The 21,792-nt window shown below is 35.2% G+C and overlaps 2 protein-coding genes across 4 annotated transcripts; both read right to left on the bottom strand.

The window, feature by feature from the left end:
* Nucleotides 1–1,583: 1,583 nt before the first annotated feature.
* Nucleotides 1,584–10,818, bottom strand: LOC126691770 (E3 ubiquitin-protein ligase UPL4). 2 transcript variants are annotated; one of them, XM_050386915.1, is made up of 18 exons: nt 10,609–10,818; nt 9,510–10,190; nt 9,277–9,387; nt 9,054–9,170; nt 8,785–8,943; nt 8,526–8,687; nt 7,246–7,398; nt 7,043–7,164; nt 5,805–6,960; nt 5,539–5,625; nt 3,991–5,226; nt 3,625–3,855; nt 3,433–3,537; nt 2,654–2,734; nt 2,498–2,566; nt 2,274–2,402; nt 2,093–2,176; nt 1,584–1,997 (listed from the first exon to the last, which is right to left on the bottom strand). In XM_050386915.1, exons 2-18 carry the CDS (start codon nt 10,146–10,148, stop codon nt 1,932–1,934), a joined length of 4,707 nt encoding a protein of 1,568 aa, XP_050242872.1. In that variant the 5' UTR covers nt 10,149–10,190; nt 10,609–10,818; the 3' UTR covers nt 1,584–1,931. The 2 variants fall into 2 exon arrangements, with proteins under 2 accessions (XP_050242872.1, XP_050242873.1); XM_050386916.1 differs by having other exon boundaries at nt 5,578–5,625.
* Nucleotides 10,819–13,107: 2,289 nt separating this feature from the next.
* Nucleotides 13,108–18,764, bottom strand: LOC126691769 (nuclear transcription factor Y subunit B-10-like). Of its 2 annotated transcripts, XM_050386914.1 has the most exons (7): nt 18,588–18,764; nt 18,187–18,429; nt 17,971–18,100; nt 17,816–17,821; nt 17,580–17,654; nt 17,441–17,491; nt 13,108–13,426 (listed from the first exon to the last, which is right to left on the bottom strand). In XM_050386914.1, the coding sequence occupies exons 2-7, from the start codon at nt 18,405–18,407 to the stop codon at nt 13,382–13,384; spliced, it is 528 nt and encodes a 175-aa protein (XP_050242871.1). In that variant the 5' UTR covers nt 18,408–18,429; nt 18,588–18,764; the 3' UTR covers nt 13,108–13,381. The 2 variants fall into 2 exon arrangements, 1 of the variants encoding a protein (XP_050242871.1); XR_007644831.1 differs by having other exon boundaries at nt 17,580–18,100; nt 18,187–18,414; nt 18,588–18,758.
* Between the last annotated feature and the right edge of the window lie 3,028 nt (nt 18,765–21,792).

Raw genomic sequence — 21,792 nt, 5'->3', positions numbered from 1 at the left:
TGCTTGATTTTCTTCAATGGGAGGCATTGGAGGAATTCCTTGCAGTCATCAACAAGATTGCATTTATTAATTCAATATAAAAATATTATATTTTTTCAATATAATTAAATTCAACCATATGACTCAATAACCAATAAAATTACACATTAAATTTAATTGAGAAACACAAGTTACAACATTAAGAAATAGTACTCTTATGATTTCTTCATTTAATTGGCGAACAAAAGGAACAACATATGTCTATAGTCCTCTTTCTCATGTGTTAGCCAAGATCTAATACATTCTATCTCATGGTTATGCTAAACAAAACCATTCTAGATTGTTGTTACTTGTTGGTATCTAAGACCACCTATATACTTCATGGTGCCTAAAACAGAGTTCCCTCAATACCAAAACCTCATCTAACCCCAATTTAAATTGGCTAACAAAAGATATGTGCTTTGAAGCAAATACAAGTTTCATGACAGTTGGAAATGAATTAACATATAATATTGATACTTTGATAGTCAAGAATATAAAAGACAGATAAACAAGAACAATTTATATGGATATACTTGTTTAGAATATCATACAAGCTTTCAAGGATAGTAGTTGGATTGTTCCACACGTTTTACGAACTAAAGTACTAGGTTTAACTGCTTAGGTAGGCTTTGATACATAATAACAACAGAGAAGAAATACTCACTTTAAGTTATATGAAAGAAAACTTATTTTACATTTGTTGATTTTTAGAAGTTGTTTTTTTGTAAAATAAGGTTCGCTGGGATATAGCTGAAAACTGAAAACTAAAACTAAAAACTGAAAAACACTATAACAAAATAATTTTTTAAATGTGTGAATAGTACCGTAGGACCCATTTTTAATGAAAAAGTTGCTGAAAAGTGAAATTTGTGGATCCGTGAACAGTACATGATGTGCATTGATTGGCTGAAAATGTTCAAAAAGTCAAACTTTACTATTACTGTTCATTAAACAGTTCATGAACAGTAACCACAAGTCTAAAAAAACGCGTGAAAAAAAAAAAAAAAAAAAAAAAAAATGCAGATGCTGACGCCTGGTTTTCAGCCCAATCCAAACTAAGCCTAAGTGTGGTGAAAGAATACAAATAAAAGCTAGATAGAAAGATAAGAATGATTACATAGTTGACCTAACTTTACTAAAATGGCCTTAGTAGTATTCTTTTCACTTCCTATTGACAATGTATTCGCACAGGTCCAAATTATCCAAGTTCTCTCAAATCCATCATTATACCAATATATCGTATTTCAATAAGTCTTAAGGACAACTTATTTCACAAAGTTTTTCATAACTTCCTGAAGTGACAGGTTGTGAATTGTGGAAAATAAAAGTAATGCGAGTGATTGATCATGCGAAAGTGATCGCCCACCACTTGCTCCTGTAAGTCATCTCACTAAGCTGTGTCCATAACAAAGTTGATCTTATTTAGCACCTTTTATCTTCAACTCAGTATGGACAAGGTTATGGTGAAAGCCAGAATCAACTGAGACAGGAGAAACACGGCAGCACACAAAATAAACATGGCAGTGTGCAGTGTATTTTCCACGTACATACCCATAAAACTATTGTTGCAGCAGGAACAAAAGAGCAACTATATATAATGATAAAAATCTATATACACAGCTTTATACATGAAATGTTGGAAGTGCAACCCATCTATCTGAAATTCCCCTTCTTTTCCTGTACAGCTCCCCAACATGAAATAGATAAACCACCTGTAATTACAGGTTATTTACATATCCCTCCAATTATAGTCAGCAAAGAAAGGAGCTTCCTTTTGTTCCCAACAATCAGCTCCTCCTCAACAATCAGCTCCTCCTTAACCACAGCCAGTCTTTTATCTACACCACCAACACCTACTCTAATAATTACAATTTCACAATTGAGCACCTGTTGGACAGTGATATCTGACGCTATGATAAGTGGAACGATCCTTGTCCTTCTGTTATGGCATATAAGAGCTTCTCTCTCATCTTCTCCTGAAACAAACAAACAAAAAAAGTTCAGAAGACATTTTTTCAATGTTTTTCTGAGTTTCAATGAAAATGTGTGCTAGAAAGCCAAGAGAGTTCACTTTTGAAGAGTAAGCTGGCAGCTTAAGATAATTTGCACAAGTCATCACACTAGGTAGGTCAATGTCAGCCCAGTTGCCACAATGCTGTTTATAACACACAGACAATAAAGAAATAGTCAGATGATAACTCAAGAAAGAACAAAAGGCGAATTAAGCAAGCAGATATTTTGACGGTACAGACTTTTCGAACAATTGTCAACTTTGGATTGAGAGACGCCAAACCTCCCGGGGGAAGCCTAGGTGCCCCAGTCACAAACTGCAGAAATGCTCGTCGCTGTCCATGGTCAAACTCTTGTATGATTTCCAGCAACTGAAATTGCAGAAGAAGCGGGTGATTTTCTAGATTATGAATGCAAGTGTCAATTAATAGGTAAGTAAATACATAAAAGATGTATGAACACTGACATTGACTACTGGAGGACTGCTGGATGTGTATCCATGATCAAACTTGATATGATCCAGGAGCTCGTTGAACTGATTAAAAGAACGTATAACATCTTCAGTAAATATAATCAGTACCCCAAATACATAATGAAATATTTAAAGTGATATGATACATACAGCCCAAGAATCATGTTCTCCACATAGTAAACGCTCTAGTTCCTTTTCAGTAAAAATCTGAAGATGTTCAATAGGGAAAACCTGAAAAACCAAATACAAAACATTCACAAAATGGATTATCATGTTGCTCATAGAAAAGTACATACACAATACAATAAAATCAAATTAATAATAAAAAAGCTAAGGAGACTCCAATTCAGAGCTCCCCCCCCCCCAAGATTGGAGTAATGAACCCACATCAAAACATGTTAGGCACTGTCAATTCTGGAACTTCGATTGCAAGTAATAGCGGTAAACAAAGCTGACCAGAGACTATGAACTATACTGTTATCTAAATGAAGATCTTGAGCTAAATTTGAAGTTCAGGTTTCAATTCTTTTGTGTCACCTTCTATCACTTTAGGCCTACAATAGAAACCTCCCAGTCTCGGCAATATAACCATACTTGTGAGGCAGTGGCTATTTAGGAGTCAGGTTCCAAGTTGTGTTCAGAGGTGACAGCGGTAAATGAGGTAACCAGAGACTATAAAATAGGAATGTGTCTAAATTGAAGCTCTAGGATTAGAATGTGATTTCTACAATAAAATGGCTGCATTACACCTTATGTAGCATTTGAAGGTAAAAATCAACCATGGAAATGGGGGCATCATAAAAATTGAAGCCATTACCATAACAAATTTCAAAATAGGAATTTTGAAAAGAAATGATGCGGTTCCAATTTTTTTTTCTTTTTAATAATTCATGCCTACTTCATAAAAAAAAGCATGTAATGGTACAGACCTGGTTAAATCCGGATTTAAAAGCTTCTACTTGTCTAGAAATTCCACTGTTTATAGTTGCATCCACAACAAGCGAGATATATTCCTCCAAGTTACTCATATCAACCTGGTAAAACATGAATAAAGTTCAGTACATACCTCATCATTTGAAAGATGACCCAAAAAAATGCATTCATATTGAAGTGTGCATTACCATTTTATGATCAGCGCCAGAAGTAAGTACATAGTCAGGATACCCAGGGAGAGTAAAATCAAGGAAAAGATCTTCAATTCTGGTATTCCGAAAGCATGAATCAAATTCAGGTGGTGAATTTTCTTCGCGGACAGATTCCAAAAACTTTTTCCTATTAACAAGAGCCTGAAACTCTAGCAATGTCCTACCAAGCTCAGGATCAAATGACTGGATGTCATAGAGAGTAAGTTCCTAGAAAAAAATTAATACAAGTAATAAATTATTAAAGAAATCAAGGTTTAAATAATAACACTATCATGCAAACTAACTGCTAACCTGACAATCCTATACAGAGTTGCACTAATTTTACATAGAACTGGGACATACCTGGCCAATAATGAGTTTATAAAAGGCTTTAGAGAAATGAAGATCCAAGACCCTTCCATCTTGAAGAGACTTTGCAACCACTTGGCCCAAAAGGACAAACTTTTTCAGAACTTCAGAAAACCGATCATCAGATGTATTTAAACTAGATGGCCATGGACATGGGAAAAGTCCAGAAGGTGACATCAGAATTGCCACATCCTCAGCCTGTAAGCTTGTCCTGGAGGCAAATGAACTATGATCCTCCCTCCACATAACTAGGCCAGACTTCTGGAACTCATGGCTGACCAGGGTATAGAATTCCAATGTCGGACCAAGACCAGTACCAACTTCTTCATTATATTCCACTTCAATAAGCACTTTATGACGCGCATGCAGGTCCATCATTTGGGCAGCAGAGTCCAGAATCTGGTTGCGGAAAACTAAAAACTTCTTACGCGGCAAACTGCTAGAGCTGGGCCGCCTGTCGCTAGTGGGCCCTGAATTACTATGAGACAGTTGATGAGATTGAATTTGCAGTTGACCAAATGCTGCCAACCGGAAGTACTTACATCTTGCCTCAAAACTAAATAGAAAAGGGCAAGAAGCCATTAACTGTTTACACCAAGAAGGCATACCACCAGTGGACACAGACAAAGAGTCCCGCATCTGCTGTTCTAGTTTTTCTGTCAATTTATTGCTTACAAACTCATTCTGTGGCACTGAAGGAACTACAACCTTTAGACCATCCAAGTTATCAATTTTTCCTTCAGCAAAAGCACATACTCTTTCACGGGACATCAGATGAAATGCATTTCGGGCCAAGCCTTCCAAGCTTTTGAGCAGAAATAGTATATCGTAAGTAGAACTTGACCTCTCCAAGTCAGAAGTGAGTTCACAAGCAAACATGCTAGAGAAAAATGGAGTGTATTGCATATATGCCCTGACATTATCTGGAACAAAGAAATTTTTTTCTGACGGAATACATTCTTGAGAATTATTTTGGATAGGTTCCACAGCTCTTTTATATGTTAAAGTGTACACTTGACTCCACAATTTTGAACAAGTTATAAATTCATTTTCTTTTATTTGTTGGTGGAGAATTGTTTGGTATAGTGTCAGTGTCCTATCCAGCTGTTGCTCTTCAAGGTAAAACACCAGTTTTGGTGAAGCATCTTCATCGCTACAAGAGGCAGGATGCTGAATTTCCTTATTGGTGTCTGGGTCTGAAGGAATGTGTAATTCTTGCTCCACAGGCTCCTGTTATGGAACACAATAAATAGATATCTAAGAATAGTGATAATACCTTGGTGCTAAAAAGAAGGAGGAGAAGAAGACACAGCCCTAAAACTGGAATTTACACCACCAGTATACTTCCATTACTAACCCAATTCAGATGATGAAAAGTTTGTTAGGTGCAGAAAAAGCATGTAACATCGAATCAAAGCCATGATCACGAATCCAAATAGGAAAGTGATATTTATATAGAAAAAACAATTTAGTACAGATAAGGCCAAGATTAGCTGAGTTAAGATTATAAACTGATGATGAGGGATCAACTAGAAGATTAACTTCACCCAAAGATGTTTTGTAAGGATTTGTCTGTCTTACAGTGACTGCTTCTTCAGGTGCAGACTGAGACAATTTAGCATCATCTTCCTGCGGAAAATTATAACTGAGATTAAATAAATGCTCAAAGATTCATAAATTCCATGTAAATCAGAAAATTCCCTTCCCCCACCACCGATCCCTTTGAAAATAAAATAAATTAAAACAAAACAAATCAGAATCTTTCTTGTCTCTAGAAGAATCAATTTAGCTTAAATAATCCATATAACCTGCGTATTAGGCAAATCTGTGGACATACTGTCATGTTCCATGTGAGGTAAACTTTCTCCTGGGCCAGCACTTGCATTTGATGGTAAATCAGGTGGTAGACTATCTGTCTGGCCCATAGCACAACTGGATGACTCAATGTGCTCATTTCTTTTAATGCTAACTTTAGGCCACAGATATCCTTCAATGGCATCCAAAGAGCAAAAAGGATCAACAGTTTGAACATCTTCAGAATAGTCACAAAGGCATGTCTCTACATCTCCTCGCACAAAACGAACTTTTAGACATGGATGTAGTGTGCGGCGTCCACTTGGAATCATGGCATAAGAGTTCCTTTGCTTGGATCCATGGCTCAAAATAACCGGGAAATTCTCCAAAGAAGATAGTGCACTCTGTAATTTTTGTATCAGCACCACTAGGGGCAAGTCCACAGAATGGGGCTCTGAAGAAGACAAGAACAGCCTTGTAAACACCTCAAACCGCTTTTCTACAACAAAGAAATGACCATTTACACCCTGACCCTCACACTTTTCTCTTAGGTACTGGCTATTGGATAGGTAATTCAGTAGTGATCTCATAATCCCACTTTCAATAAATTCAAAAGTGGAAATGGTTTCCCTTCCATTAAGATTAGCCATAATTTGATGCAATATACAATAAAACCTCTCTTCAGGCTGAGCAGGAACATCATTACTGATTGTCATATTAACCAAATCACTTAAAGTAGTAGACAAAGTTCTGAGCTTTTGAAGAATATCAGTCACTCCTTTCTCAGAGTCATATAATTTTGGTGCAAAGTAATTAGTCTTTATGTGCTTCGCGAGATTGTGAACAGAATCCTTTTCAAGCTTGCAACTACCAGTTTCTGATGCTGTAGCAGATTGACCAGTAGCAAAAGCATAACATAAGCATCTCAGGACCTCCTTTGAAGCTAATTTCTGACTTGATTCAAATGGTAGCTGGATGCCACTGAACACTGGAAACATCAACTGTGAACAGTTTTCTTGTGTTAGCAGTGCGTCAATAGCAAAGAAGATACCTTCCTTGATGAAGGAATTCAGGAAAATATCAGAAAGCTTTTGCAGGATCATCTCAGCAATCTGTAGGGCTACCAATAGCACATGCTGATCCTTTCTAGTGAATACTCCAGCCAAAAAGCTGCCAATTAGACAGATAAATTTGAGCTTTAGTTAAAATATAATTTAGATTTTCTAACAAAAAGACAAGAAACCTGGTTCACCTTGAAATGTTGGCATTCTTCAGCAATTCAAGAAGCATGTCAGATTTGCTCAAATAAACTAACTTGTTGACAACAGATAGGCAGCCATAGCAAACATATAAATTTGCACCAGAATTAACCACCTGTCCAAGTGTTGCAGGAAATATTACAAAGCCATGGAAGAAAAATAAAAATCAGTTGAACAGAAATATTCAGAAACCAACCTGGATCAACAAGGGAAGTATATCCATCCCAAATTTTTGCAGAAGACTGGGGCAGTTAACTAAGAAAGCTTCCTTATCTGACACTTGTTGAGCGTCTAGATCTCTGGCTGAAGTAGGTAGAAGCTCATTAAGCAACTTCAGAACTTCATATACCTGAGGATGAAAAAATAGCAATAACAACACCATTCCCTTTTATAGCATGGAACCCATAATACAATTTCACAAGCAAAATTGGAAAGCAATCAATGAATGTATACTAATAATGGTCTTCCACTCAAGAATGAACACATAACCATCTATATTATAGAACAATAACTAAATTCCAAGACTCACATACAAAATTAAAAAGCAATCAGTGAATGTATAACAGTGACAGTTTCAGCCAAATTAACACAATATACAACCAATCACCACAATCTTTGAACTACAATTTTGCAGAAAACTCAGTGATTTGAGATATTCTAATGTAGGTGAACATGAGATCTCCAATAGGCATATTCTCTGAATCCAGAGGCATACACATGTGACTTATTAACAGCTAGCACACTCGGTATTTCTCTAGCCATACATAGAGTTCTTGCATTAAAAATAAAAAATTAAAGGCCATTAATTTGCACATTGGCAACATGTGAATCTGAGATCCTTATGTGCAGCTTGCAGACCAATACTCAAGGAAAAAGGCATGGGTGTCAAACAAAATCCTTCAGCATGGGTTGAAAAACATGCAGTTTCAAGAAGGTCTTCATATGATTAGACAAATAAAAGTAGACTTTTCCCAATAAGAATGCATTTACAGAAATTCAAAAACTGGAACATGCAAAGTTGAAAAACACGTATCCAAATGGAATTTTAGTAGATCAATTCTCACCTCTTACCAAAACATGCATAGGTAAATATTGTGATTATGTGCTAACTCTTACTCTTACCTCCAGAGACACAAGAATTTTCTTCCCGACTATATAGTTAAGAAACAAACATCTAATGAATTCTTTTTCATTAAGCCCTCCAAAAAAAAACTAGAACTAACAGCCATCTTTCTCTCCAGTCCCACAGAAAAATAATTTTTTTTTAAAGCTTTCATACTAAATTACAAAGGCATATAAAAATTATTATCTTGATCTCTTACATGCATATAGGAGGTTGTTTTGAGGCACATGGAAGTACAAAAGCTCCAATGTATCTTTTTACCATTACCATGAATAAAAATTGATTTTCCAAGGATTCAATCCACATTGATGCCATAAGAGATAAAACAGAGTTGTATAGGCAAAGATGTAAACCTGGTTGCATTGTCCATCCACTGTATGAGGAGAAGACATTCCATGTGAGAGGTCATAAGTGGATAATATATCCTTCAATATGGTGCTTATATTGAGCTCATATAGAGCTTTGAAGGCTACAATTGAACCAGAAGAAAGTTTGACAAGTATCCCAATCAAACCCTGCCAAAATATAGTCCAAAAGTCAAGATTACTCTTTTAAAGTGGTAATATCAGAAAAGAGCTGGTTCAAATGCAAAATTTAGAAAATTTTGCCTACATTATAAATAGGTCGGGATACAGTTGTTCGGCTATTCAAGTCTAGAAGATGTACAATTTGACCAATCAGCGCATTCTTACAAAGTTCATCCAGCATCTCAGAAGACTGACTTACTTGCTCCACTATTTTAATCAAGCAAATAGCAACATATTCGACAAGCTGAGAATTTGAAATAAAAACATAGTGGAGGGTCAATAAAAGATGAATTGACAAAAAAATATTTCTTAAAAAAATAAATAATAATAAAAAACTCTATAAACAGTTCATGCCTGTCTATCCTCATGCTGAAGAAGATTGCACAGTATGGGAACAGCTTCCATATAACGTGAAGGAGATTCTGAAGGAAGTTTCTTACATATGTTCACCACAGTGGATAGAGCAACCCTCTGATGCAAACAGAATGGGGGGAAATTATGTTTAAAACACCCTCAAGATAAAACAACTGCAAATATCATCATATTCCAAATAAAAACGTATTTTATATTGGCTTGCCTGTACACTTGTTGGGAAGAATTCGATAAAATTTAGGACAGCCATAATTGCCCCAGCCTGTAAGCAAGCAAGTGGTTGCTCCCGTGATATCTTCTCCAAAGCTTGCAAACACTACAAGAAAACAGTATTTATAACTATAAGTTCCCATATAACAACACACTTTCCTTGTATAAACAAGGTCATAAATGTCTTAGACTGGATAACACACAACTAACCATATATAACTACATTACCTGTTCAGCAACATCCACGTACTCAAAAGCCATTAATCGACAAAGAGCAGGAACTGCATCATGCCTAATTAAGAAATTAGATGACCGAGGATACACATCACAAATATAAGTTATAGCCCTTATAGCCAGCAACATTATATCCGGATTACTCTCGTGCTTTGCATATTTTACAAGAAGTGGAGCTAATGAGTCAGAAATCATGCTTGAAAGTGAATCCTCTGTACAAAACGACAACACTTCACACAACTCAGTAAGCGCAGCTAGTTGCCCTGAAGGCTCGGATTCTTCACTCAAACTTGTTAAAATCCTCTTGAATTTCCCATGATCACCGGAAGATCTCTGCCTCTGATAATCGCGATAGTCGCGAAGATTGTTACGTCTCTGCCCTGCGTCATCAGAATCACAAGACCCATATGCTGAATCCCTCTCGGGTTCCCCCTCTGATCGGCTTGAAGCCGAAGCAGAAGAGGAAGTGTCCATATCATTGTCATGGGTTTCATGTATTGAATGTGTGGAGTTCATATGGGTCTGAACTGAGGAGTTGGATGAACTGGGTCTAAAATCCAATGAACTACACGCCCTCTTATCAGCTGGCAATTCATCAACCATTTCAGTACGCTTTTGTCCACGATTACCCATTTATGATCAACAAAACACAGAAACTCAATAAAAATAGCCACCCTGTATAGTCCAAAATCTTCATCAGATGAACCATAGATTATCTTTCTCACTAAAATTCCAAACCCACAAATACCATAATCATCAGAATAATCAATAAAAATTTACTCTTTCCCAAGTTGAAACTTCCATTTACACAAAAAAAAAAAAAAAAAAAAAAACAACAACAACAGAAATTCACAACCCAAATGAAAAAAAAAAAAAAAAAACCGTGCTTGATCAAAATTAGTCAATTCTAACAAAAAAAAATCAAACACAATCCAAAAGAATCTATACAATATGAGATATACAATTTCACAGGTTAAAAAAAAGAAGAGGAAAATTTAAGATCAGCTAAAAGAAAATGATACAACTTGATGACATTAAACAAAATTTATAAAAATAAAATAAAAAAATAAAAAATTTGATGATTTTACGGTACCAAGTTTGTAGTTGTTTTTATCAAGTCTTTGGAGAGAGCGAATAGTTCTATAGGGAATCTAGGGCAAACTGCTTCTTCTTCTTCTTCCTCTGTTTTCTTTCTTTGCTTTCTTTGGCGATTAAAATTAAGGTCTGTGATGCTGATTGTGATTTTGATGGCGATGAAGAAGAGGGCGTGAGTGTGAATAATAAGCTTGTGTGTGTATCTATCTATCTCTGCGACTCTATTTATGTTTATATATATGTGGATTTATTTAATTAATTGTAATTAGAGTTGTTATTATTTATTAACACAGTAAAATAGTGATGCTGTGTGTGTGAGGTGCATTGAGGGTTGGTGTAGGGTCACGTTTGGCCGTAGAAAAGTAGGGTTGTGATTATCGTGATTTGACGTGGAGGTTAAACTTGGAATCTACGGTTAGGGTTTTCTCTTGAGAATCGGAGATGATCAGAATTGTTAGCTTGATCAAGTCATTTGGACCGTCTGATCAGGGAGTCTTTGTTTGGCTGGCTGTTGCACCGCCTTATCCTTTTTTCCTCTCTTTCTTTTTTTTTGGGCCTGGGCTTGGGCCAAGTATTGGTAATGCTTATGTTCACTGCCTTTTGGTGGTAACTGATAAGTTCGTGGTAATATAGATCACAAAAATAAGTAGTTACGATATTCATTGTCATATTTAATTTCTAAAAATAATGAAGTAGGTGATAAGTCACTGATATAAGTAGTTATGATATTCATGGCCATGTCAATTTATCAATTTATAAAGGTTATTAAGTAAAATTTGTACTAATATCTTTAACATTTTTTAAGTTCATATTTGTTTATTTATATCTGAAAAAAAAATGTTACAACTTACCATCATTATAGAATCATTTAGGGCATATTCAAATCTTATTATTTGATCAATATATATCAATGCCTGTAGATTGTTTTATTCTACTTCAAGGTTTTTCTTTTCTTTTCTTTTTTTAATGGAAGGATGTTAAAAGTTAAACATAGTCAAGCACAATCTAATAGTGCTGTATTCATCACTAACCACCAATGGTTGAAAAATAAAAGCTACTTCTGAAAGAGATTCAGATGATATTTCCTTTGCTTTTGACTGTAAAGGGGAAATTATTATCTATTCATTCATTTCAATTCTATCTCTACCTACTATGCGGCGCAAAAAAGTAGAGCATTTTGTTTTTGTTTCTGTAGCTTTTTCCCCCTCCCCCAAATCCATAATCCATGATAGGGATATTAAATGAATGAAAATGTTCTTAAAAATTTAAGAAATTGTAATTTTTTTTTTATTTAGAATTTTGTAGGCAAAAACGTCTTTTCAATTTCAATTAGAAATAAATATTCCGGAAAATCTTTTTAAATCCCTAACATCAACTCACTTCTTTAATAAAATAAAATAAAGGATAACTTGGTGATCAACCTATGGAGAGGAGAATCCTTAAGGAGAGATTACCCAAAATTGTTTTGGATGATTCTCCACTTGAGAAGGAAATTGTAAAAAGATTTTGCCGCCAGCATCAGGTATGGAATATTTCAAAATATTCCTAGTAATGGAAATTATTATAGTAAATCCATTTGCTTTGATGGACAGCAAAACACCAGTGATGTAACATTGAAAAATTTTAATCACTAATCAACCTAATTTCAAAACATAATGGACAAAGGCAAGCTAAAAGGTACAGAGATTGGGAAAAGACTTTAGTAAATAGAGACAAAGGGCAGAGCTATGAGGCTCTTTTATAATGTTTAATTTTACCAACAAGAACCAATCACAAGCTGATCCCGAAGCACCATTATCGCCTTTGAACGTAGAGGGGAAGGAAGTGGCAACATTGGTGTGCCGCACCGAGTCAGACACGCAAAAGCATATGCAATTGACGCAGAACTTGTGGCACGAAAATAAAGTAACCCATTGACGTGGAAAAATGCAGCATTTTACTCCCCATATTTTCCTTTACTAAATTACCCTCTATCTAGAATCACATGAAGGTTACCCACAGACAGTAATTAAAACTAATATTATAAAGAAGACAGCTGTGTCGAAAAGATTCCTTCCTACCTTGAACTTGAAAACAGAGCTCTTCCAAGAAAGAAGTAAACAAAGAAGCATTCTTGCTACTCAAGAACTCTCTCACCTTGTCAAAACCAGAAACAACACCTTGTTAAAACCCAGTAACACGAGCAAAGAATAAAGAAAATTGTTAAGTTTCCTTTCCCAGTGAAAAAAGGGATAGCTTGTGACCAGCAGTGAGTTTACACTCATTACAACCTTTGCTCTTTTAACCTAAGAGCTCAAAGAGATGCAGGAAACCAAACCTGCAACCGGTTGACCTCACACTTTGCCTGACTACTGTTTGGTAGAGATTAAAAAAACACAGGAAACCCTTATCCTTTCGTTTACATCAATGCATTAGAAAATTCATAAAATTCTCGGGGTGAGCATTCTTCCTTACATCATCAGAAATTTTATATGGCAAAAAAAAAAATAAAAAACAGTTTCATAATCAGCTCCATAACATATTGCCAAAACACCCAGTTAACAAATCACAGGACCCAAGATTTACAGTGTCTTCTTAAAATAAATATTTTAATCGGAAGACACCCCTAAACATACAAACCATACCTAGAATACATATGGATTGGACAATAGTGCCCAAAAGACCCTAAAATGTCAGTGTTCACATATGAATAAATATTTGTTGTGGGCACTGAAAAAGATCTCCTCAAGCAGGACGCCAAATGGTGGAATTAGTAATGATCGAGCAGAAATCTAATCTGAGCCTTGCATAGGAATCATCAGATGTTGTGCCTGAGACTACAAACATTACAAGAGACCAGTATGTAAGTCTTAGAACTAACTAACATGGGGAATATTCATTGGGTGACAGTTAATGACAGACCAGATATATTGCTTCCTCATTAATACCAACACAGTCACCAAACCATGTGATGCATGGGAAAGTTTTGGGAAAATATTTGCATGTATATATTTGATTAATAAATAAAAGCTAAACCAGAGATTGATGAAAAAACAGATATAATTTAATTAGAATGTTTAGAGAAGACTAAACATAAATTAATTAGTGTTTGTTTAGTGTTGGGTTGCTTTAGTCTAATATAAAGGCAAATTCTAATTGGTTTCAAAGGCTAAAGTGGCAGCACAAGAAAGTCCTAAAATGCTTCCATATTACTTTTTTTTTTTTTTTTTTAAAATATATATTTTATATTATTATTATTATTTTTTATGACGAACCTAACAAAAGCAAGGCTCTTTGGACCCATCCCTAGGGAGTAAACCACGGATACACAACCCCAACTGCCAGAACCATGTATCAAGTAACTTCCTGTTTTTACTATTATACTATATCACATGCTCACATGTGTGAACTTTGGAAGCAACCAGAAGTGATTTGGCACGTCATTTCCATATTCATCAACCAATTGGAAGTGCATGAAGTGGACATCTACAAGATACTCACAAGACACCAAGAAAAATATGGGGAAAGAAAATATCACTGCTAAATTAACATTCCAGCAAAGATATCAATATATCGTGAAATAACATCATTTCGTGCAATATAAAAATATATATATATATATATATATATGTATATGAATAAGCATGGTTCAAGGAGATTTTGACCATTGTTGATATTCTAAATCTCTCTCTCCTTGGTTCGTAACAAATTTTTCCTTTCAAATTATCAAGGTACGAAGAGACTTCCATTCGTAGCTGAAATTTGTTTAAAAGGTCAGGGAAAATGACAGAAGCTTGGGAGCACACTAAAGAACAAACAGTTACACCTAAAAGAGGTAACATATTAGAGGGAGGAAAAAGTTTTCCCATAAAATGATAGAGGGGAAGGGGGAATTAACGAGAATAGAAGGCCCACATAATAGGAGGGGAAGGTGGAATTAACGAGAATAGAAGAAGGCCCACATAATAGGATAACCATAGAAGAAAAAGACCAAACGGCATACCAATTTCAATTATGAGATTCCGATTTAAAAGCACCTACTTTGGCGGCAAACCCTAATTCCAAAAAGACTGGCTCTGCAGAGTACAAGGGATAGAAAAAGTGTTTTAACACTTGTCAGCAATCTCTCCAAAATAGCAGGTACCTTTGTCATCCTGTTATGGCATTTTCTAACTGATATAAAAAAAACTACAGGGCCTATTTTCCTTTTACTGATACCAGGCAAAATGTTAAATCATGATTTTAAAATCAAGTTATGATGTAAAAGAAATTTCACATGTAAAAAGTGTTCAAATGGCATACGGACATAAGCCACAAACCTTAATATGCTTATTTGTATAATCATTCTCATATACAATCACACCTTTCTATTAAACAAGAGTCATAATGAATGTTTGCATGTGCTGTGGTTCAGGAAGCTCTGATTTCTGACATGATAGTTTTTGCACCAGACGGGGGAGGTAGGAGTTGGAATTTCCATTTCCGACGCAATTTTAATGAATGGGAGTTGAGGAGATTTTATTCTTTCTATGAGCATGTCTCTGCCAGGATTCCTAGTGGGGAGGGGGGGGGGGGGGAATATCTTGATTTGGCAGTTGAATCGTAGCGGTGTCTTTGATGTGCGATCCTTTTATATTGCTTTATTGAAGGCCCCTTCTGTTTCTTTCCCTTGGTAGAGCATTTGGTGTGTAAAGGTACCTAAAAGGGTATCTTTCTTTTTATGGACTGCTGCTAGGGGTGGGATTCTCACAATTGATAACCTTGTTAAGAAGAACTTGCCCCTTGTTAACTGGTGTTGTTTATGTAGGTGTGATGAGGAGACTGTGGATCACCTTTTGATCCATTGTAAGTCTGCATCTGCTTTGCAGAGTGAGGTCCTTATTATGTTTGGGGTTCAGTGGGTGATGCTGGACACTATTGTTTCTCTTCTTTTTGCAAGGAGGAATTGGTTGGGAACTTACTCTTCAAAGGTTTGCAATTTGGTACCAGCATGCCTTATGTGGGTAGTTTGGAAGGAACGCAATGCCCGAACTTTTGAGGACGTTGAGAGTCCTATAGATAAGTTGAAGACCTTGCTTGCTAGGACTTTGTTTGAGTGGTCTCGTATTTGGGGGCTTACGCATTGTAGTTTCTTGTTTGATTTCCTTATCTCTATTAGTGTTTCCTTATGATTTGATTGTATCTGTTTCAAGGGCAGTGTGTTTGCAATCGTAAACACATTGTTCTTTTTCATCAATAAAACTCTTATTATCTATCAAAAAAAAAAAAATTTTGCCATTATTGAAAGAGGCAGAAGGGAAAAGAAAAAAATAATGACGGTTCAATGGGGAGTAAAAAAAAAAGAATGATTGAGCAAATGGGAAGCCACATGTGGCTCAGTTTGCACTTCATAATGTTTTTTTTTTTTTTTTTGATAGGTACACTTCATAATGTTATCTGAAGCAGAATCAACACCATGAGTACATCAATAGATATTTAGAGATTAAAATGTGATTTACCACTTCAAGAGATAAGGACTGACACTCTTATCTCAAATGGCATCACCTCTCCTAAAGTATGGCTATGGATTCAAAACCTACTATGCGCTTTTGTTGAGGGGACAAAGGGCAACAGAGACTAATGCTTGTGTTGTGATGACATATCGAACAATATTTAAAAGACTAGTAGTCTTCCATGATATACAAAAAGAACTTTCAATGACATGTTATTAGTATATCTTTGCTAATACATGATATGACAGGACACTACATAAAAAATAATCCAAGCATTGGAATAAATTAAACTTGACTTCATAGTTGATAGCTTGAAAAAATATAAATTACACTTAAACTACCCAAAACCAAACATGCCTTTTAGTATTGTCTAATATGTAGATGTTAGCCTACAATAGAGTTGATCATTACTTGGAGTCATTCAGACCTAACAACACAAAAGATAACTGATTCCTTCTTGCCCAAAACCAAAAGATAAGCATGGACGCCTACCAATACAGTCACCAAACTTGATTGTTGGAACTATGCTCAAGATTAATCCCTTTAATTTTTAAATGCTAGATTGATGAAAATGAGATGTTCTTAAAAAAATTTCAACCGCAAACCAATTTTGTTTGTGAGTCTACGCAATAATCATGCCTTTCCATACACCATATTTCTTTTAAGCATGCCTATTAGGATCAAAGTTAACTAACAGAATTAACCTCCAAATAAACCCTACTAGAGCTAGAATGGATGAGAAATGGGAAGTTCCAGTGCAACAAAGGTCCTTTTCGGTTCTAGGTGTAAAATGACAACTCAAGGGAAATCAAAACAAAGTTATATCATAACCTAACAAAGTTTACAACGGTTAAATTACCAATTCTCCCAAAAGCTTAAGCTATTAGGAAATGGTAAATTTAGTCACTTAACCATAATTCTAACACTCCCTCTCACGTGTAGGCTCAAAGTTAGCCTCAAACTACTTTTTAATGGGTGAGGCCCAACACATGGGATTTTTAACATTTTAAATGGAAGGTAGAGCGAGAACAGGGATCGAACCCAAGATCTCCTGCTTTGATAACATGTTAAATTACCGATTGTTCCAAAAGCTTAAACTATTAGGAAATGGTGAGTTTAATCAACTAAACACACAATTCTAACATCAACGAGCAATGCTAGTATTCCATTTTTATAAGTCCTGCACTGTTATTAGAGATTATTATTTTTTTTTTTAATTGGTAAGTTCCACTCATAGGACCTTACCCTACACCCCCATCATACTAATTAATTATGAAAACAATCCACCAGAAGTATTTAGTTTAGTACCAATGATGTGTGCCTATATTGTATGTAATGAGAGAGAGAGAGAGAGATTACTTGAGAAGTTGCGTAATTAACACCTTGCGAGAAAGAACCTTGATGAGCAATCTGTTCCATCACCAAAAATAGCCACCATAAGATGCTAAGAAAATTTCACACATAAAAATTAACCACATACAAAGCTACAAATCATAACCTGAGCATTTGGACTTGGCTGAACATCTTTCTTAGCAGATGATTCTCCACCCTTTGCTGACCCCTTGGTGTCACCCTATCAAATCCCATAATTTGCAAAACCCCAATATTCAAAATCCAAACACTCTTATAACAATGAAAACAATAAACCCAAACACATAAAAAAATAGAAATTTTAATAACCAGCCACTTCAATAATAAATAAATAAACCAAAAAAGAAGATAAATTCAACATACCTCCATCTAAATCAGCACCAAGAAAAAATCAGAAAACAAGGAAACAAAGTAAACTCAGTCAGTCAAAACTCATTATCAGAAAAGATTAAAAGGTAACTAAGGACAATAATTTCATTTTCATTGTTAAAAAGCCCAAATTTTCAACGAAATTTGACCTCTCTATATCTGGCGAGGTAAATCTTGAGTGGATCGATGTAGTCTTCAAACCCTAGAGTAGCCATAGCCCAAAGCAAATCATCTCCGTTAATAGTCTTCCTCTTCTCTCTCTGGCACTTATCACTAGCCCTACACATCATTCAACCTCCAATCAATTAAACTCACAAAAAAAAAACGAAATAATATATGATAAAAAGTATGATCGATGTGATTACTCGCTGGTGATGAAGCTGATGAACTCAGAGACGCATTCTTGGACGGTTTCCTTAGCGTCCTTGGCGATCTTTCCATTGGCGGGGAGCGCCTTCTTCATGATCCGGCTAATGTTCGCGATCGGAAGAAACCGGTCCTGCTCGCGAACGTTGGAGCGCGGGCTCTGATCGCCGCTCTCGTCGTAGCTGCCTCCTCCGTTCGGACTCGTCGGAACTTCCGCCATCGCAACCCTAGAAGAAGAAACACTAGTCCATCACAAAACGACATCGTCAAACAAAAAAAACCAGAGAGAGAGGGACTCGTGGTGGTTTGGTTTGTGTGAGTGAGTGAGAGAGAGAGAGAGAGAGTCTCTCTGTGTGTGTATTTGTGTGAAAGAGAGAGAGAGTGAGTTGGAATTGTTTACCTTATTAAAGAAAAATGGGCGCGAGAGAGGGAGAGGCTTTGGATGGAGTTGGGAAATGGAGGATCGGACGCTGGAGAAGAAAGGAGAGAGGAGACGACTCAGATGAGAGAATGAGGTTTATCAGCACCGTCCGTTTTTTTTTTTCTTCTTTGAGGAGTGAGGTTTTCTTTTTCTTTTTATTCTCTTCTTTGTTTTTTTTTTTTGGCTTTGTATTTGTGTGGTAGGTAGGTACGTTTCGTTTTATTTAATTTTTATTATAATATTATTATTCATTTCATTGTTTGTTCTTTTTCCCGTGTTCTTCTGCGGTTTCTGTTCTGAATTGAATTCGTCGATGCGATTAGACCACGTGTTCTGCCTTTCTGACTTATCTCTCTCTGTTCTCGCCCTTCGTTCCGGGCGGCATTTTCATTTTGCTAAACGACGTCGTTCCCTATTCTCTTTTGGTATATTCCCACTTGAGATTTTATGTTATTATATTATACTAACATGTAACCCTCATGCATATGCATAGATATACTTAAAAGATATACATTAAGATGCATAATATAATAATCTTACATATATAATTTAAATATTATTGATAGTCATTCTTATATTTTTTTGTTAACTCTTTAAAAAGTCTTGTTAAGAGTGTTATTATGTAGAAAATGTAAAATATCCATTTTTTTAAATATTGTTATGTTCATTAATTTTAGACCCTTTGGTTTTTGTACACAATAACTCACTTGAATGAATATTTATGATATGGTCCAACATTTGATTCCAAAATTAAGAAATAAAATTCTCTGTAAAAAAAAATAATTTAGAACACATGGCACAAAATTGGACTTCAATTGTAGAATCTAATTGAATTTTCTCTAAACTTTACCTATTAATATATATAATTTTTATGCCAAATGAATTTTTTTAATTATTAAAAAAAAACTCATAAATATAAAATCATTCAAACTCTTTCTTCCTCTAATTTTATATACAATGTTAGATATATGATTATGTTTTTTTTATGATTTATTTATATTGATTTCATCGTTTTCTACTCTAAATTAACTTATTTGGCACACACAAAAATAAAAAAAAACGATTAGATGTAACACATGCCGTAAAATTAAATTCTAATTGAAATCCAATTTTTATACTAACCTAATTAACTTGGTTCAAAATTTTAAATTTTTTGATTAGATGGGACACGTGGTGCAAAATTAGACTCTAATTGAATTTCAATTTAAAATCTAATCAGATTTTCTCTCAGCTTTACTTAATAATATATGTATATATATATATAGATGATTTATAAACTTCAATCGTTTTTAATTCTACAAAGAAAAATGTTCATAAATATAAAATGACAAAATTTAGGTACAATACTTTAAGTGTTGTTCCTTAGGTTTCCCTCTTAAAATTCAATCATTTGACTACTTAACTTAAAAATACACTAGGTTCCCGTGAGAAAAAATCCACATGACAGAATTTTAAAAAAAGAGCCTAAGAAATAACACCTAAATACTGTACCTAAATCTTACTCAATATAAAATCATTCAAAAATTATGTTTTTTTATGGTTTACTTATATTGAATTCCATGTTTTTTACAATTAACTCATTTGATATAAAAATTTAAAAACTTAGATTAGATGTGACACATTACGCAAAATTAAACTCTAATTGAATTCCAATTTAAAATCTAATTGAATTTTCTCTCAGTTTTACCTATTATTATCATTATTATTATTATTATTATTATTATATATATAGATTTATCTCCCTTCTAATTTAGAATAAAATACTCATTTCCTCTAAAATGCAAACATGTGAATATTGATGAGTACATAAAATTTGGTTGCCCATGCAATGCACTGGATGATCGTATTGCTTTAAATAAGCAATAAATGTGTAGCTGTTACCAATAGAAAGCCCAAAGGAAAAGAACATTGACGACCTCATCAAGTGGCTCATTAAACCATCAGATGCGTTACCAAAGAATTAAATGAAACCATTAAAGACCTCCTACGACTAGAAAGGAGTAATTTACATAAATCATCTCAGAACAGGAAGAATGCACACACACACACATATACTAAGATATTCTTGAGTTAAGATTATATTGTCTCACTCAAAATATGACTTTATCATTGGAGATTCTTCGGTTGGCACCGCACTCGTGTCCATAAAGGGAGAAATAGGTTTGTTATTGTTTTGCATATTACGATTACATTCACGCCAAACTCCATCTAGACGACCACACTACTGATCAAATCTTGCTTCATCAATTACTATTGGTAGGAAGTGTGCAAAAAGATATTTTAGAGGGTGAAAATTAACCTTCTTTTTGTCTAATGATTTCTCCTGTTTATAGAAATTATTTTATTGAATTTTTCTTAGAATTTGAGCCAAGCTTGGTCAGGCCATTATTAGTGGGCATGACTCTTGGTTGGCCACATTTAATGGGATTAAAGGTGTGTTTGTTTCGCCTGAAACCGGTTTCAGGAAATTATTTTACACCCTTATGGGTGTTTGGTACCTATGGAAAATAAGGTCAACGGAAAATATGATACACAATCAACAGAAAATAACCCACTAAGAGTGAGAGAGAGTGAGGGCACACTCCACCTGAAGTGATTCCCAAGCACATCCTCGCCGGTTACATCACCGTCCTCGTCCCCTTCACGCAGACTTACACACCCGAAGACAGAGAGAGAGCTAGAAGGGAAAGTGAAGAAGACAATCCAACCTTTGCTGATCTGATCGTGTCACAAGTTCATGCCTCAACCTCACCGAACCGTCATCGTCTTCGCCACAAATCTACACCGCCGGTCAAGGAAGCTTTTTCTTCTCTCTTCCTCTCTCTTTCCCTCTGACCAACCAAAGCCGAGAAGCTATCAGACCCACCCATGATCTCTGATCTACAACCCAATCTCGTCGTCGTCGCCTCCTTCAGACCCACCCACCGATCTCGTCGCTATCAGACCCACCTATCGATCTTGCCGCTGTCAAACCCACCCGCCCATCTTGCCTTATTGTTGATTTGGTTTATATATTCAGATTTTCTATTATAATATTTGTTTGGAAGCTGAGAAAACGTGTTTTCTAGAGAATTATCAGATATACAACCAAATATTTTCCAAAATATTTTTTGTAATGGGACCAAACACCTGAAATCATTTTAATTTCCAAAAAATATTTTCACTTGAAAATATTTTTCATCTT

This window comes from Quercus robur, chromosome 7 (assembly GCF_932294415.1).
Source record: "Quercus robur chromosome 7, dhQueRobu3.1, whole genome shotgun sequence".
Classification (NCBI taxonomy): domain Eukaryota; kingdom Viridiplantae; phylum Streptophyta; class Magnoliopsida; order Fagales; family Fagaceae; genus Quercus; species Quercus robur.
This window is presented reverse-complemented; position numbering and strand designations above follow the sequence as displayed.